The sequence below is a fragment of the Zingiber officinale genome, chromosome 8B (genome assembly GCF_018446385.1).
Source record: "Zingiber officinale cultivar Zhangliang chromosome 8B, Zo_v1.1, whole genome shotgun sequence".
Lineage (NCBI taxonomy): Eukaryota > Viridiplantae > Streptophyta > Magnoliopsida > Zingiberales > Zingiberaceae > Zingiber > Zingiber officinale.
The window spans coordinates 64,133,075-64,152,025 of NC_056001.1; the positions used below are offsets into that span (position 1 = coordinate 64,133,075).

General features: G+C 41.3%; 1 protein-coding gene across 2 annotated transcripts; it reads left to right on the forward strand.

Annotated features, from left to right (window-relative positions):
* The first annotated feature begins 294 nt into the window (after positions 1 to 294).
* LOC122014490 (DExH-box ATP-dependent RNA helicase DExH12-like) lies at positions 295 to 8,831 on the forward strand. Of its 2 annotated transcripts, none has more exons than XM_042570723.1 (5): positions 295 to 413; positions 517 to 1,219; positions 1,313 to 3,562; positions 4,875 to 5,264; positions 5,366 to 8,831. In XM_042570723.1, exons 2-5 carry the CDS (start codon positions 527 to 529, stop codon positions 8,546 to 8,548), a joined length of 6,516 nt encoding a protein of 2,171 aa, XP_042426657.1. In that variant the 5' UTR covers positions 295 to 413; positions 517 to 526; the 3' UTR covers positions 8,549 to 8,831. The 2 variants fall into 2 exon arrangements, with proteins under 2 accessions (XP_042426657.1, XP_042426658.1); XM_042570724.1 differs by having other exon boundaries at positions 303 to 413; positions 525 to 1,219.
* Positions 8,832 to 18,951: the final 10,120 nt, after the last annotated feature.

An 18,951-nucleotide genomic window follows, 5' to 3' on the forward strand; every position in this document is an offset into this window, starting at 1 on the left:
CAGGTATATAATTATTCGAACTAATTAATTTCAAAATAACTTATCCGATTTTATAAAATTTTTTCATCAATTACTGGAATAAAAATGACGAATAACACAACAGCTTAGTATCTTAAATTTTCCATACCATCGAAAAAAAATATCTTACAATGGGCGAATACACATATTCAAATAAACTATTTAACATAATGTCCTTTACAAATACACCATGAAATTTATTATTAATTCTCTTTTCAAATATTATCAAATTATTATTATTATTATTTAAAAATATTTATTAATTTATACTATTATTATCTGTTAGAGTCGGTCGATTCGAGTAGGGCACGGGTTTAGGGTTCCCTGTTCGAAGGAGGCGAACCAGCTGCGACCGCGAAGGCATTTCAAGCCCTAGACGTCTGCCGGCGTCAACGGTACTTCTCTTCTCGATTCTCCTCCCTGCTATCTTCTTGGTAGTTTGGTCCTGTTCTCGTTGTTCGGCAGCTTAACTTTTTTCTCGGATCGATCTTGTCGAAGTGCTCCAGCCATGGCCCATCTCGGTGGTGGTGCTGAGGCTCATGCCCGGTTCAAGCAGTACGAGTACCGTGCCAATTCGAGCCTCGTGCTGACCACCGACTCACGACCTCGAGACACCCATGAACCCACCGGAGAACCCGAGTCCCTGTGGGGGAAGATTGATCCCAAGAGTTTCGGGGATCGTGCTTCCCGTGGCAAGCCCCCTGAGCTCGAAGAGAAGCTCAAGAAGTCGAAGAAAAAGAAGGAGCGGGAGCCGGCACTCGAGCCGGAGCAAAAGAAGGACAGCAAGCGCCGTCGGCTACAGGACGAGAGCGTGCTTTCCCTCACGGACGATGCCGTGTACCAACCGAAAACCAAGGAGACTCGTGCAGCTTATGAGGCGCTGCTCAGCGTGATCCAACTGCAGTTTGGCGGGCAGCCTCAGGATATTCTCAGTGGGGCGGCAGATGAAGTCTTGGCGGTTTTGAAGAATGAAAAGATAAAAAATCCAGACAAGAAGAAGGAGATCGAGAAGCTCTTGAACCAAATATCCAACCAGGTGTTTGATCAACTTGTCTCCATTGGTAGATTGATTACGGATTACCAGGATGGAAGCTTGGCTGATTCAGCCATCGCAGATGGTAAAGATGAGGCACTTGATGATACTGGCGTGGCTGTTGAATTCGAAGAGGATGAGGAGGAAGAGGAAAGTGATTTTGATCAGGTACTCAAATGATTTAACTTATTTTAACGTTAGGATTCTGTGGTTTTTTTTCCCAGATAAAACTTGACAGCTCAATGTCTGCCATATGAACAGGTACAAGAGGAATCAGAAGATGATGATGATGTCCAGGAACAAAATGCTGGTGCTATGCAGATGGGTGGGATTGATGATGAGGACATTGAAGAAACTAATGAGGGTTTAACAATTAATGTCCAAGACATTGATGCTTACTGGCTTCAGAGGAAGATATCTCAAGCTTATGAAGATATAGATCCACAACAAAGTCAGAAGTTTGCTGAAGAAGTGCTGAAAATACTTGCTGAAGGTGATGATAGGGATGTTGAGAATCGGCTTGTAATGCTGCTGGACTATGACAAGTTTCAGCTTATTAAGTTGTTGCTTCGGAATCGGCTCAAGATAGTCTGGTGTACTCGGTTGGCTAGGGCTGAGGATCAAGACCAGCGAAAGAAAATTGAGGAAGAAATGGAAAATACAGGCCCCAGCCTAGCCACAATCTTGGAGCAGCTGCATGCCACTAGAGCATCAGCAAAGGAGCGCCAAAAGAACTTGGAGAAGAGTATAAGAGAGGAAGCTAGGCGATTGAAAGATGAACATGGTGGTGGAGAGGGTGATCGAGATCGGAGGGCTGTTGAGACAGTGCATTCCACAGACAGTGGGTGGTTGAAGGGGCAAAGGCAGTTGCTTGACCTTGATAACATTGCATTCAATCAGGGTGGTCTTTTGATGGCAAACAGGAAGTGTGAACTTCCTCCTGGTTCATATAGAACTCCCCACAAGGGCTATGAGGAAGTTCATGTGCCTGCGCTAAAACAAAAGTCATTTGCTCCTGGAGAGGAACTTGTAAAGATATCAGACTTGCCTGGTTGGGCACAGCCTGCATTTGAAGGGATGAAACAGCTGAATAGAGTCCAAAGTAAGGTGTATCAAACTTCTCTTTTTACACCTGAAAATATACTTCTGTGTGCGCCTACTGGAGCTGGGAAAACAAATGTTGCTATGCTCACCATTTTACAGCAGCTCGGCTTAAATATGAAGGATGGGATCTTAGACACTAGCAAGTTCAAGATTGTTTATGTTGCCCCAATGAAAGCTTTGGTTGCTGAAGTTGTTGGTAACTTGTCACATCGTTTAAAATCTTTTAATATTGTTGTGAAGGAACTTAGTGGAGATCAAAACCTCACACGCCAACAGATTGAAGAAACTCAGATTATTGTTACCACACCAGAGAAGTGGGATATTGTCACAAGAAAATCTGGAGATAGAACCTATACACAACTTGTAAAGCTACTCATAATCGATGAGATTCATCTTCTGCATGATAATCGAGGTCCTGTTCTAGAAAGTATTGTTGCAAGGACAGTAAGACAGATTGAAACGACAAAGGAATTAATTAGATTGGTTGGTTTATCAGCTACTCTCCCAAATTACGAAGATGTGGCATTGTTTTTACGTGTTCATCCATCAAAAGGACTTTTCCATTTTGACAATAGTTACAGGCCTTGTCCTCTCGCACAACAATATATTGGCATCACGATCAAGAAACCGTTGCAACGTTTTCAATTGATGAATGAAATATGTTATGAAAAGGTTATGGCTGCAGCAGGAAAGCATCAAGTGCTTATCTTTGTTCATTCAAGGAAGGAAACAGCCAAAACTGCTCGTGCGATACGTGATACTGCCTTGGCTAATGACACAGTAAGCCGCTTCTTAAAGGATGACAGTGCAAGCCGTGAAATTCTTAACAGCCAAACTGAATTTGTCAAGAGCATTGATCTTAAAGATCTCCTGCCATACGGATTTGCTATTCATCATGCAGGTATGGCAAGAGTTGATCGAGATCTTGTTGAGGAGCTCTTTGCCGATGGCCATGTACAGGTGTTGGTTTCTACTGCTACTCTTGCTTGGGGTGTCAATCTGCCAGCACACACAGTCATCATAAAAGGCACACAGATATATAACCCTGAAAAAGGAGCTTGGACTGAACTAAGTCCATTGGATGTCATGCAGATGCTTGGTCGTGCAGGAAGGCCTCAGTATGACTCTTATGGAGAAGGTATTATCTTAACTGGCCACAGTGAACTACAGTATTATCTCTCCCTGATGAACCAACAATTGCCCATTGAGAGTCAGTTTGTATCCAAATTGGCTGATCAGTTAAATGCAGAGATAGTTTTGGGAACAGTTCAAAATGCCAGAGAAGCATGTACCTGGATAGGGTATACTTACCTTTACATTCGGATGCTTAGAAACCCAACTTTGTATGGTTTGCCAGCTGATATCCTTGATAAAGACAAAACATTAGAGGAAAGAAGAGCTGATCTGGTAAGCGAAAATGACAAATGCTTAAAGTATCTATGGATTTTACCTTCTTTATATTTAACATTTGTTTGCTAATTGCTAATTGCTAATTGCCAATTGCCAATTTTTTACTGCCTCGTTATTCTACTTAAGGCCAAATGAATGTCAGGAAATTTATATATGTATAATGCTCAAATATTAGACCTTAAGGTTTGTTTCATCATGCAACATCTACTGTTGGAATTAACATGGCCACTTTGATTTAAGTGTGATAAAAGAATATGTGGCACAAGTCAGTAGTGCCTAATATTTGGCTTTGACACTGTAATTGAAGTAAGGATAGATTATACACATTTAATATGCCATGTGTGGTTAGTGGTCATTCACAATATTAACGATATTTAATACTAAGCACCACAACACTTGGTTGATTTGCAATCTTTCACCACCCCAATAATGTGTGTGTAATGTAGCACAACAGACAAATGAATAAACTACTTCATGGAGAGGAAAACTCACATATAGAGAAAAAATTGGAAATTATTGTTAATTGCAAGATGTTCTTTACTGGACTTTAGATTTCTTTTATAAACCCAACCCTATTGACAAATATGAAATGAATAGCCAACATAGGGAAATATGTTGGACTGTAATGGGGAATACAGTCATCCGCTAATTAATTACCAAAATAGGACAGTTACAACCCTAAATTACTAAATAACTCAATAATTTATTAAATAATAAAAAAAATTTAAAATGTAATTGAAAATTCCAGACTCTCAAATAATTCTTCAATTTATTTTCTTTTCTGCACTAGTGGCTTAGTCAATCACTTCACCACCTACATTTAGAAGGTAAATTGGTTTCTCTGTTTGTGCTGCTCAAGGATTTATTGGATAACTCATCAAGTTCCTTTGTTCTCCTCCAATACTGCTTCAGATGGATTGCTAGACCATTAACATTGTATACATCCATAGTGGAGTCTACAATTTGTCTTCCAATCTAAAGGAAGCTAAGAAAGACACCTCGTTATATGCTACTTTGACAACTTCGTTTGCTTGAAGATGTCACGTTATTATATTAGCTTGTTTGCTTTCTTTATTATTTCCTTGTCGTCAATATTTCCTAGTTTTGTTTCTTATATCTGTCATCTATGAAATTCCAATTCTTGGAGGTTTACTGGAATGAATTTTGTGTATCCTAGTCCATACTTTAGTTTCTCATTTCTTCTGGGCTAACATCTTTTGCTTTCACTATTGACTGCATTTGCCTAGCCTTTCTTTCATATTGCATCCTGTATGTTCTTATTTCTGTGTTGTTGTTCTATGTACTGCAGATTCACACTGCTGCAAACATATTGGACAAAAACAATTTAGTCAAATACGACAGGAAGAGTGGGTATTTCCAAGTCACAGATCTGGGAAGAATTGCAAGTTATTATTACATCACTCACGGGACTATCTCCACATATAATGAGTACTTAAAGCCAACAATGGGTGATATAGAGCTTTTCCGATTATTCTCTCTTAGTGAAGAATTCAAATATGTAACTGTTCGCCAAGATGAGAAGATGGAATTGGCAAAACTCTTGGACCGTGTGCCTGTTCCTGTGAAGGAAAGCTTGGAGGAACCTAGTGCAAAAATCAACGTTCTCTTGCAAGCATATATATCACAATTGAAACTTGAGGGACTTTCCTTGACATCTGATATGGTTTTTATTCAACAGGTATTTGTATATACATACATAATGATTATAATAATTTTTATCTTGTAAGTTTTTAGCATGATCTCATTTAGTTTCATGAATTAATTTATTTGTTTTGACAGAGTGCAGGTCGACTCATAAGATCACTGTTTGAGATCGTCTTAAAAAGGGGTTGGGCTTATTTAACTGAAAAAGCTCTTAATCTTTGCAAGATGGTCGACAAGCGTATGTGGAGTGTTCAAACTCCTCTGAGGCAGTTCACTGGTATACCCAATGAAATTCTGATGAAACTAGAAAAGAAGGATTTGTCCTGGGAAAGGTATTATGATCTCTCATCCCAGGAGATTGGGGAGTTGATTCGTTTCCCTAAAATGGGTCGGCAGCTTCACAGATGCATACACCAATTGCCAAAATTGAATCTTTTGGCACATGTTCAACCGATCACACGTACTGTCCTGAGTTTTGAATTGACTGTGACACCTGATTTTCAGTGGGATGATGCTGTTCATGGGTATGTGGAACCGTTTTGGGTTATTGTCGAGGATAATGATGGTGAGTATATCCTTCATCATGAATATTTCATGCTTAAGAAGCAATACATAGATGAAGATCATATCCTGAACTTCACTGTTCCCATTTATGAGCCGCTGCCACCTCAATATTTCATTCGTGTAGTATCAGATAAGTGGCTTGGTTCTCAAACAGTTTTGCCTGTCTGTTTCAGACACCTAATTCTACCAGAGAAGTACCCCCCAGCGACTGAGTTATTGGATTTGCAGCCTCTACCAGTCACTGCTTTAAGGAATCCTGCATATGAAGCTCTTTATGATGCATTCAAGCATTTCAATCCCATCCAAACACAGGTGTTTACTGTTCTGTACAATACTGATGACAATGTTTTGGTTGCTGCCCCTACAGGCAGTGGGAAAACTATATGTGGCGAGATTGCGTTGCTCCGAAATCATCAGAAAGGGCCTGATAGCATTATGAGAGCTGTGTATATTGCTCCTATTGAGGCTGTTGCGAAAGAAAGGTATCGTGATTGGGAAGAGAAATTTGGAAAGCATTTAGGAATTCGTGTAGTGGAGTTGACTGGAGAGACTGCTACTGACTTGAAGCTGCTTGATAAAGGACAGATCATAATCAGTACTCCAGAGAAATGGGATGCACTCTCTCGCAGATGGAAGCAACGTAAGCAAGTACAGCAAGTTAGCCTCTTCATTGTAGATGAGCTTCATTTAATTGGTGGAGAAATGGGACCCATCTTGGAAATTATCATCTCTAGGATGAGACGTATTGCTAGTCACATTGGTAGCAACATTCGAATTGTAGCACTTTCAGCATCCCTTGCGAATGCTAAAGATGTTGGTGAATGGATAGGTGCTACTTCTCATGGCTTGTTCAATTTTCCACCTGGTGTTCGTCCTGTTCCTTTAGAGATACATATTCAAGGTGTGGACATATCGAACTTTGAGGCAAGAATGCAGGCAATGACCAAACCTACATACACTGCTATTGTTCAACACTCGAAGAATGGAAAACCAGCCCTGGTATTTGTACCCACCAGGAAGCATACAAGGCTGACTGCATTAGACCTGTGTACTTACTCAAGCGCTGACAGTGGAGAAAAGCCTGCCTTTCTTCTTGGTTCAGAGGAAGAGATGGAAACTTTCATATCAGGGATCAAGGAAGATACCCTAAAAAGGACTCTCCCTCTCGGTGTGGGTTACTTGCATGAAGGCCTTAGTGACTTTGATCAAGAAGTTGTAAAGCAATTGTTTCTTGGTGGAAGAATTCAAGTGTGTGTTGCCACCAGTTCAATGTGCTGGGGTCAGTCATTGCCAGCCCACTTGGTGGTAGTGATGGGTACTCAATTTTATGATGGACGAGAGAATGCTCATACTGACTATCCGATCACTGATCTGCTGCAGATGATGGGTCATGCCAGCAGACCTATGAAAGATAATTCTGGTATATGTGTCATCTTATGCCATGCTCCTAGGAAAGAGTATTATAAAAAGTTCCTTTTTGAGGCCATCCCAGTAGAGAGCCATTTGCATCATTTCCTGCATGATCATATGAATGCTGAAGTAGTAGTTGGGGTTATAGAGAATAAGCAAGATGCTGTTGATTATCTTACTTGGACCTTCATGTACAGGAGGCTCACTAAGAATCCGAACTACTATAATCTGCAGGGTGTCAGTCATAGGCATCTCTCTGATCACCTTTCTGAACTCGTAGAGAATGTTCTGAGTGACTTAGAAGCAAGCAGATGTGTTGCCATCGAGGAGGATATGTACCTTAAACCCCTGAATCTTGGCTTAATTGCTTCATATTATTACATCAGTTACACCACTATTGAACGATTCAGTTCCTCCATAACTTCTAAAACTAAGATGAAAGGTCTCCTGGATATCTTGGCATCAGCTACAGAGTATGCACAGCTTCCCATTAGACCTGGTGAGGAAGAATTGATTAGAAAGTTGATCAACCATCAGAAGTTTTCCTTTGAGAACCCCAAATGCACTGATCCTCATGTTAAAGCAAATGCTCTACTGCAAGCTCACTTCTCACGACACACAGTGGTAGGGAACCTTGCAGCAGACCAGCGAGAAGTTCTCCTTTCTGCTCATAGATTGCTTCAAGCTATGGTTGATGTTATATCAAGCAATGGATGGCTAAGCCTTGCCCTTTCTGCAATGGATTTGAGTCAAATGGTCACCCAGGGCATGTGGGATCGGGATTCCACACTTTTTCAAATTCCTCATTTCACTAAGGAGTTGGTTAAGAGATGCCAAGAAAACCCAGGGAGGAGTATTGATTCTGTTGTTGATCTGTTAGAAATGGAAGATGATCGAAGGCACGAGTTGCTGCAAATGTCAGATTCCCAGTTGCTTGATATTGCTCGATTCTGCAACCGTTATCCTAATATTGACATGGCATATGAAGTACTGGAGGGTGAAGATATTAGTCCTGGGGAAAATGTGACAATGCAGGTTATGCTGGAACGTGATCACGAAGGACGTGCTGATATTGGACCTGTTGATGCTCCAAGGTATCCCAAGCCAAAAGAAGAAGGATGGTGGCTCGTAGTTGGTGATACCTCAACCAATCAGTTGTTGGCCATCAAAAGAGTAGCATTGCAAAGAAAGATAAAAGTCAAGCTCGTCTTCACTGCTCCTTCGGAGGTTGGGGAGAAGAACTTTACCATCTACTTCGTCTCTGATTCCTATCTGGGCTGCGATCAGGAGTACAAGTTTGCAATTAATGTCAAAGAAGCTGGAGATGGAAATGCTAGTGACTGAGGCGCTTGTGGAACTCTGATGAAGCTGCCGTTACAATTTTAGGGATCCCTATTTGAATCTATGGAGCTCCTCTGCATACGTAAGAAGGTGGCTACATCCCTTATAACAGGAAAACTTGCATCTTGAATGAAGTAGAGGTAGCATTGATCCCGAAGCAGATATTTCAGACTTGAAATTTGATGCTTGATATTCCAAATTGCAGTATTTAGGCCTTCCAAGTTCTAGTGTTTCTGTTTGGAACATTAAGATGGAGTTATATATATATTTTAAGTTTTGAAAAGTATATTTTTTGAAAAAAATTTAGTTTGCCAAAATGTAGTATATAGATTCTGCAGTAACCTGACATCGTCTTCAAAACCATACTATTTAAATCTGTCACACTTAAGCATAAATGTTTTGGAATTTTAAAACCTTGGTATTTGGCCTTTCGAACCTTAGTAACGTATCTGCTTACGCTAATTATGTCATAGAATCTGATTTAGGTTATAGCTTGCCATATGAGATGATTAGGCCCTTCTAATTGTAATATGGAGCTAATTTTCTCTAGGATTTTTTCATTCTGACTTTTTAGTTCCCAATGTGTAAACTTAAGGAGTCCATCTATTCCTATTGATCATAGATCGTCTCTACCAGATTCTATTATACAGAATCTCATTGAGAACCAAGAAGCAATACCTCACCCACATAAATTTGACCCCTTGGCAGAATCATTACACCAACAACCTCTCACCATGGAGTGTTTTCCTCCTCATATGTGCCAGTATGGTGAATGAAGAGTAGAAATACTGTATACCAGTTTGGTGAAAACTCATCTCTTCAAGGATGCAATCAAGATTCCTTTGGATGGATGTGGCCGTTGATAGGGTGATATGGATTACAAGTATCAATTTGAGAAACACACTACTTAGAGTATAATAGTTCGAAAACTTTTGATTTGAAAATTAATTATTTTTTATTTGTTTTAAAATTTTCTCACAGAGTGAAATTATGGATAATCACTATGATGTTACCATGGCTCAAAAGAATAAAGAATAAGAGGAAGTTATTCTTCATGAGATCATGTGTCGCCTGTGCAGGCATAGCTGAAAGAAGAGTCATCCCGTATCTATATCAACTACCTATCTTATCGTGAGCCACAGCAATTCCAGAGTCATTCCACATGCTCGGGCGAGGTTTACTATAGCTTCGTTTGTTTTCGATGTCATAAAGACTTCCACTCCATTTTTACTACGTGTCATTTGATCCAATTTTTTCTGACAAGTCCACTTCTACACAATATTCTAAGACAATCCAACGACCAACATCGCTTCCATGCATATGGCTTACGCCAACTACATTGTCTACGAATCGCCTGATTAGCACTGAGGTCGAGGCATTCTTCCCAGACAATTATAAATAGTCTGCTTCGACCTCTCACTTGGACTTCTCCCTTCTCTTCCTTCTTTCGTGCTTTTGTTTTTTTGCCTTCTTTTTGTGACTTCTCCATGGATTCCCCAGCGCCTAAGTACCCTCCCGGAGTCTCGACCTTCACCGTTGTGACTTCTTTTTGTGATTTCTTTTTTTCGTATCCACGGTCATGCATATCATCATACCCTCCGAGGTTCATTGACTCTTTCACCCTCCTCAGGGTTATGTGACTTTTTTTCAAAGAACAGATTGTAGCCGGTCTCCGTTTTCTTATCCATCCCTTCTTCTCTGATGTGAGTCGCTACTTCCGCATTCCCTTTTATCAGTTTACTCCTAATTCCATGCGGATCTTGTGTGGGTTCGTTCTCCTTTGCGAATCGTGTGCTACTAGAACCCTCACCTATTTCACTGCCTCTTTACCCCTTGACGCCATAGTGAGGGTTTTTTTTTTCACTTCCATGCTCGTACCCGGACTACCCTTTTTGCTCCCCTTCCATATTCAGAGCTAGAGTGGAAAAATAAGCATTTTTTTCCTTCACTTTCCCTTTACCGTGGAGTGGCCTATCTAACGGCAATCATCCTTTCTTTCAGTGCCCTATCTGGGGGACTATCACATAGATCCCACTTTTATGGAGGCGTCAGCGCAACTAGAGGGCTGACGCTTCGATGTGCACGTGTTGTTGACGAAAGATGTACTGTTTCTATTCAGGTTGAGCGTTGTCCCTTTAGAGCTACAACATTCTCTAGGTAAGCATCACCCTACCCCGACCTGCTATTTACTTCTTATTTTGACTCTTGCTTTGTCGTAGCAGACACTCTTGCCCAAACGCCCTTGATCAAGCCTCTCCCATGCGCTTTGGAAATAAATCGCTGAGGGCGCATAATCTTAGGTAGACGGGGCCTCTCGCATTCCACTCCGAGTGCGCCCGGGATGGCCACGGATAATGCCTCTCATCCTGTCGTCCCTCAAGCGGCGCTGCCTACTTGCTCTGTTCTTGAACCTGCTCGGTAGACTCATTCGGTTCCCCTTGCTCATCACCCCCTGACTCCAGAAGAGGGGTCAGATTTGGATGAGCAGCCACTTTCGCGTCGGCCGAGGCGCAGACCTGTTGAGTCTCGCCTGATAGCCGAGGACTCCACCACAACCCAGATACTTAGGTCAGCTCCGTCTTTCGTTCCAGAGCCACAAGTCCCTCGTGATCCTACTGCCCCTCCAGAAGCTCAATTAGGGGCCTTTCGAGGGAAAACCTTGATCGTTAAAGAAGAGATCGATCTAGAGTGCCAATCTACACCAGCTGCCTAGGATGGGCCTTCTGCCTCTGGACCATCTACCTCCACTCGTTTGGCCACCAGCGGGACCGCTCCTATACCACCTAAGTCCCGGTGTTTCCGTTTTAACGCTTCTATGCCTTCAGAGAGGGGATTGCGTCACGATCCTTCTATTCAAGCTGGCAGTGTCCTGCTGTGGGGGAAATTATCGACTGATTGGATGGAGTCTATGAAGCAGATCGATTCCCTCCCAGTGCCCACTCAAGTGGATTTATTCTCCGAACATACTATTGCGGTAAGCCTTCTCCTTCTTTTATTGTTGTTTTCTTCCATTTCTGACTATCCTTTTATATGGCTAGATCTGTGTTGAGATGTTGCGCTTGAGTTAGACGTCCCTGGACATGTATAAGCAAAATAAGGTCTTGAAGGATCGTATTGAGAACCTGTTGTCTCATCCTCTTGACTCCTCTCCAGTCGTGCTCCAGCTAAAGGTAGAGGTGGAGTCTCTAAAAAAGGTTAAATGCATCTCAGGAACAAATCTTGAGCGAGGCCTTGCTAGAGGCCCATCGACTACGGGATGACAAGAAGAAATTGGAAGCCCTCCATCAATCAGCTGATGCTAAGTACCAAGAGGAGCTGATCCTCAAGGAGAAGGCCTAGTCAGAGTTAGCTCGGTAGACCGCTGCCCTAGATACCTGCAAGCTCATGCATAAACAGGAGATGGACCGCTTGACTAGTGAGCTTAACTCCAAAAACATACTCCTCATGGATCATCGAAGGGATTTGGAGTCTTAGCTACTGAGCCAGGCTCCTTACAGACGGAGCTATCTAAAGCTCGGTCTGCACTGTCTCACTCATCCCAGGCCTTGAAAGCTTATAAAGCGGGAGAAAGCGATCACCTTCTAGCCAGTCGAGCAGAGTACCTTCGCTCTCCGGAGTTTGGCTCCAAAGTGGGAGACTGTTTCCTCCGGTCGCTCACCTATGGAGTAGTAGGCGCATTCCAACAACTCAAAGAGGGAGGGTATCTGTCTTCTGACCCTCCTAAGGATTTTCTGGACCATCATCGGATCATCAAAGAAATGCCCGATGATGTTTTTTCAGAGTTTAAGTGACTTAGCCCATGTACTATTTCGTTTTTCTGTTACTTCCCTTTGTTTATAAGAGCTCTTCTATAGTCTTTCAGTTCCTACTTTCTATTAGTGTTCCATGATTTCTCCCTTGGCTAGATCCCATCATGGTCGTACTCACAAGCTATTGTGTGCGTGAGCCAAGTGGAACTTGTTCTATCGCGAGCTGTTGATCTCCGCAAGTGTATGGAAATGTCGTAAGTAATAATAAAAGATATCGTATCCATAGGGACTGGAATAAACACTAAAGATGTCTCAACGCGAGTTAGCTAAACAACTAATCAATTGATTTACAGAATCTAAGTGTAACTATGAAAGGTAAACAAAGAAATGAAAGAATAAGAAACAAGAATAAGGGCAATGATAAGGATATGTTCTAGGAGTTTTGGTTTCTTTGTAATGTTATTCAATGTAATGATCTACCAAATCTTATTCGTCAATTGTCCGTCATTTGTAGAAGGTTGCCGGTTCTCTCTTGCAATAGACAACCGACCTAGGACTGAAATATATCTAAATGTGATCAATTAGGAATGAACCCTATGTTGCCCTTACACGGGCTTGCCTGTCACATGCGTCCCTTGGATAATCAACATAGAAATCCACTACTTCTCAACCTCATTAAGATATAAAGATTAATTCATCCAATCCATCCTACCCTCTTGAAATACCTAATTTCTCTTTCAAGATTACCCCTCAAACGTCCTTACACGGGTATGTTCCTGTCACGAACGTCCCTCGGAAAATTGAATGAGAAATAATGCATACAAGACCCACAAGATATTCAAACATTCAATCAAGTATGGTAATTAAGCCCTAATCTCAACAATCCACACAAGAAAGAATAGATACAAACAGGGCAAAATCATAGAAATAGGAATTTTGACAAATCCACAAGAGTTTACATCAAATCTCCATTACAAATACTCCCTCCATCCTAGAACAAGAGATCTAATCGATGGAACAAGGAAAGAATCCCAAAGATAACAAAAAGACAAGCATCTTGATCCCAAATCCAATAAAGAAAGGGAAGAAAAGCTTATCTACGGTGAAGAGCCATCTTCGGATCCAATCCTCCTTCCCCGGAGTCGAAACGTTGAAGATCCGCCTTTGATTCACCGAAAATCCTCCCAAGAAGGTGGAGGAACGACCAAATCTTGAATTCCCCCCAAAAGGGAGAAGATCCTCTTTGAAATGAAGAAGAAACCTTTATATAGAGGATGAAATTCAGACTCCACACGACCCCAGGACCTGGTCGTGTGTGGGACACGACCTGGCTCACTCCCCTCTCTGCCTGTCTCACACGGCTGTGTGTGAGACACGACCATGTCTAGCTTTGCCACTGCGCTCCTTGTACGACCATGTAGATCCACACGACTTGCACTGCCTCTGACTCTGGAGCTCCTGTACGGGCTGTGTGAAGCACACGGTTAGGGCATTCTTGGCCTATGGAATTGTTGCACGGGTCATGTGTAGCACACGACCAGGGCATTCTTCGGCTCTGGAAGGCTTGCACGGTCGTGCAGTGTACACGACCTGACTTCCTTTGGCTTCTCATCTTGGCACGACCGTGTGAGGTTCACACGGTCGAGGCCACTTCCTTTCCTGCTGCAATCACACGGGCAGCGATCCACGCATGGCCTGGGCAACCCCCTATGGCAGGGTCGTGTGGCACATAGGGCTTGTGCCTTCCCTCCTTGTTCAAGCGTCAAAATCTTCTCCAAATTCGACTCATGTGTACACAAAATGCACAAAAGCAGATCTCCGAACAAAAAAAGTAAATATGCTCAAAAGGAAAGCTGGAAGTACGAAAATGCATAGATAAAGCATGTACAAAGTATGTAAATGTGCGTCAAAACATGCTAAACAAGAGTATATAATCTACGCACATCACACCCTCAGACTTAAACCTTTGCTTATCCTCAAGGAAAATGCTGCAATCTAAATTCATATGTTCTACAATGCCCTCATATCCCTAATGCATTTTCCTAACTCTATCAAAAAGTTTCATTAACAAGCATGATCATGGAAACAAGTTAAGTATGACTCAAGCATAAGTCTCTTGTGCACAATGCAAAGTAACTCAAAAACTCTTCAAGTTTCATTCTATGTCCTAGTCAAGTCGTCATCAGATTTGAATTCCTAATGTTTCCGGTGATAGACAAGTAACCAGTGATAGACATTTACTTGTCACACACTTGGTTCATATTTTTCAATCAACCCAAGGTCTCAAAGGCGTGCTCAATCTCAAGAGAAGCTAAGCAGTCATTTCCCCAGTAACCTAACTCGGTCTCAAAGGGGTGACTTGCTAGATTCCACTCACGACAACTATTTTTTATATCCCTTATTCATCCTTTTTTTTGTTTTTTCATAAGTATTTGCATTGTGCAAATCTTATTTACAAATGTACTTTTAGCACAATTGTTGGGATATTTTGATTTTTCCAAATGAGCTTACATGATTTGAGCCTCATCTAGTAACCAAAATGAAGTTTGAGAAATCACCATGGAAACCAAGTACTAAACAAACAAGATGAATCATGGCTATTTCAATGATATCAACCATTCAAGCATCAAGTATAGGTGTAGTGAAGATAAGATCCTTAAGGTCAAGCCAAGACTAAAACTCATCTCCATATGATACTTAGCTTTTATCATGCTACCCAAGATACAGAAAAGAGGTACATTGAGCATACTACTAGCATCACTTAAAACATCATGAATCTAGATAATGAACGTGCTAACATTTAATCTTGAAGACAAGAAAGCATATAAGTGAAGTTTTGATGTTCTCAAGATGTATGCCACAAAATTTTCAAAAGATAGTCAAATGACTATCAAAACTCAAGCAATCAAAGCAAGACAATCAAAATAAAATGCAGAACAAAACTAAACATGTAGAAAACAAAAAACTGAAAACTAAAATGCATAAAGAAACATCAGGTTCGACACCCCCCGACTTAAACTTTTCATCGTCCCGATGAAATCAATATGGTGGAGGAGGTGGAGGTGGACGAGGGAAAGGATGCCTACGACGTGGTTGACCAATGGGAAAACTAGGAAAACCTGGAGTTTCGCTCAGGATTATATGATACTCAAACAAAGCATCTACTTGTTGGCTAGTGACACTCATGCTTTGCATAAAATCTCTCATTCTAGCTTGATCCGTATCATAATCCTGGACAAATTCAGCCACTTGACCTTGAAAATTTCTCGTGAACTGAAAGTGATTTTGTACCTCTCTAAACTGGTCATTTGATAAAGAGAAGCGACCTTCCAACATTTCTCGTTGGGAATTTTACTTCTCATGAAGTTATTCTAGAGATGCACAAAAATATGAGAAGTCAAATCTGGAGGGACCCGTAGTACCATAGGCAAAAGAATGCCTAGCTAGATCCGGATGACCGGAAGGCTGCCGATGTCCAGATGTCGAGGGTTCAATGTGTGGCTCTGTCTCTAGATATGGAAGGGACATATTCGGGGTCTAAATCAACGATTACCCAATTAGCTGGGTTGCGAACTGAAATTCGAGAAGGACAAGGAAGAGATAAAGGAAAACCATTCCTCCTAGGAAATGCAAAACCATTCTCATCCTGAATAATCATTTTCATAGCAAGACATGCATCCATGTTGATCATATCGTTGTCATGTATAACTTCTAACCCATCTAAATCAAGTTCCAAGTTAATGTATACTTGAGTAATCAAACCACCAAGAACTATTGATCCAGAAGATACCTCGCAGCTCTCACTAAGGTTTGTAAAAAATGAAAGTCGGAATCAAAATCAACCTTATGTAACATAGCCTATAGAGAATAAAGTTTTACTTTCTTGACGACTCCATCACTTTCCCCTCTACCAAAAATAGTTTTGCTCATAACTCGATGTAGATATCTAAAAACAAGGTTTTGCATGTGAGAAGCCTTGGCTCTAGAGGGCTCATAGGGATGATCTAATCCGGTGATAGAATTCCAAAAATTGTTCCAATTAAACCTAAAGTCAAATCTCCGAGAGCTACCGGAAGACAATTCAAAATAAGTGTTGAAGTCACTAAATTTCCATTGAAATTCTTGATTCATTAATCTAAAGGTTATCTTGCCAACATAATCATCCTCATTGGCAAAATGGACATCTAGTGAACTTAGAAACTCCAAAATAAGGCGAGGATAAGTAGGTAGATGTGTGTACAACATATCACTCCAATCCAAGAACCCAATCATCCAATCTATATCATTCCTAATTCCCATCATATCTAAAATGGTTGGGTCCATATACCCAGTACACACGATCTATCTATTGACAAGAATTGCAAATCTAGTTATTTGATCATCATTTCTAAACATGATATTGAATTCGTTGTCATTACCTTCGTCTCGTGAGGTCCTCTTTCCTTTTCCTTTCACCAGTTGTTTAATTCCCCTTATCTTTAGTTGGCTCCTTCCCTTTGTCTCCACCACTAGATCCACCACCTCCCTTGCGAAGTATCTTCAAAAGGTTGGACATTTTGTCAAGTTAGAGTAGGGAAGGGTATTGTTTGTGATTGGAGAAGCTAGATCTTGAAGAAATAGATCGTAGGGTTATGAAAGTGGAGATCTTTGGGTCTAGGAGAAGAGAAAAATCTAGGTCTAGATGAAGTTTGTGGAAAAGAAAGAGTTTTAGACCTAGATCTGAGAAGATTTGGAGAGTAGGTTGAAGAAGAAGGGAGTTTTGGAGAGAAGAGGGTGTTGAGATGAGGAGGGTGTGTGGGGTACATGGCTTGAATCTGGTCGTGTATAGGAGACACGGCCTGGTCAGATTTCTCCACACGGGCCGTGTAGATCTACACTGCCCCTGCCTTCTCCCTCTCGGGTTGACTCACACAGCCGTGCCAATTGGCACGACCACATCCTTCTCCTCCTCGGCTATCCTTGCATGACCGTGTATGGGACACGGCCTCACCAGCTTCCTTCTCTGGAATCAACACACGACCATGCCAGATGACACGGCCAGCGCATGCTTCTGCACTGGTTTCTTCACACGGCCGTGTGTGAGACACGACCAAGAAGCTCTCCTCCTCTGGATTCTTCACACGACCGTGTCTGGGACACGACCATGCACCTTTTCTTCTCTGGAGACTCCACACGGCCGTGTCATGTAGACACGACCCAAGCATCTCCCTTTTCTGCAGCATATGCCTGGTCGTGTATAGCACACGACCATGCTCTATTTTGCTTCAATTGATGATTATTCTCCTTTCTTGCTTCTCCAATACTTCCATGCCCATGAAGAAATCATGGTCAGCTCATGGAAGTGAAATTTCAACCTGAAAACAAAGCAAAAATAAAGTAAAAACACTACTAATGAAAAATAGAAACATGGAATAAAACTAACTAAAAAGAACCCTTGGATTGCCTCCCAAGAAGCGTTTGTTTAAGGTCATTAGCTCGACCAATCTAATCACTCTTCTCTTTTTCTAGCCCTTGGAGGGCAGACATATTTTTCATTCTTGTTGGGAGGCCTCCTCCCAACGTCTTCCACCACATTATTTTCTTCATTTGGTGGCCTCCCATGAGGATGGAAGTTCTATTCCTCAAGTTTATAAATGCTTGCCCTGCTACAAGCATTCAAAAGAGAAGAGACAAGGTTAGAGGCATTAGATAAATCATATTCCAACCGTTCCTTACCAATTACCAAAGAAAGTTTATGATTTTTAACATCTATGATAGCTCCAGCTGTAGCAAGGAATGGTCTTCCCAATATGATAGGAATTTTTGGATCCTCCTCCATGTCTAATACCACAAAATTGGTGGGAATTATACTCCCACCTACTTCTACTGGCACATCTTCTATAATACCCATAGGGTACTTGCAGGAGTGATCAACAAGTTGTAGTGCCATAGTAGTAAGTTTAAAGTTTTTGATACCTAATTTATTACAAATAGAATAAGGAATGAGGCTAACACTTGCCCCCAAATCACAAAAAGCTTTCTCAATAAATTCAGTTCCTATATTGCAAGGAATATAGAAGCTTCCAGCATCTTTTAACTTTGGGGAAGTGTTCTTTTCCAAAAGAGCACTACATTCCTCTGTAAGTGCAATGGTCTCTATGTCTCCTTTCCTTCTTTTGTTCGACATGATCTCCTTCAAGAATTTGGCAAACTTGGGCATTTGAAAAATTGCATCAATAAGAGGTACTTCAACACATATTTCTTTCACATTCTCCAAGAACTTGCCAAACTCTTCATCCTTCTTTAAGATAATAAGTCTTTGAGGAAAAGGGACTGCTATACTTTGATGGTTAAGTGGAAGAGTCTCTTCAACCTTAGTGGTACCACTACAAGAAAAACCCTCATAGACATCGGTGGAACAACAACAGTTTTAAGCAAAAACCGATGTCTTTGAGTATTTTACATCGGGTTTTCCAAAAACCGGTGTCTATGAGCGCAAATTTTCGCTCATAGACATCGGTTTTTTAGCCGATGTCTATGAGCGCCTTTTTTTCGTTAATAGACACCAATTTTAATAGCGGTTTTTAAAATCCGGTGTTAATGAACCAAAATAAAATATTTTAATTTTTCCACTAGCCAAAATTTACAACACTACACAAAGTTCCCTCCAAACCTAAA

Coding starts and splice junctions, on each gene's coding strand:
- LOC122014490 (XM_042570723.1), top strand. CDS start 527: ATGGCCCATCTCGGTGGTGGTGCTGAGGCTCATGCCCGGTTCAAGCAG. Junction 1,220..1,312: donor AGGAAAGTGATTTTGATCAG/GTACTCAAATGA, acceptor CCATATGAACAG/GTACAAGAGGAATCAGAAGA. Junction 3,563..4,874: donor AGGAAAGAAGAGCTGATCTG/GTAAGCGAAAAT, acceptor TATGTACTGCAG/ATTCACACTGCTGCAAACAT.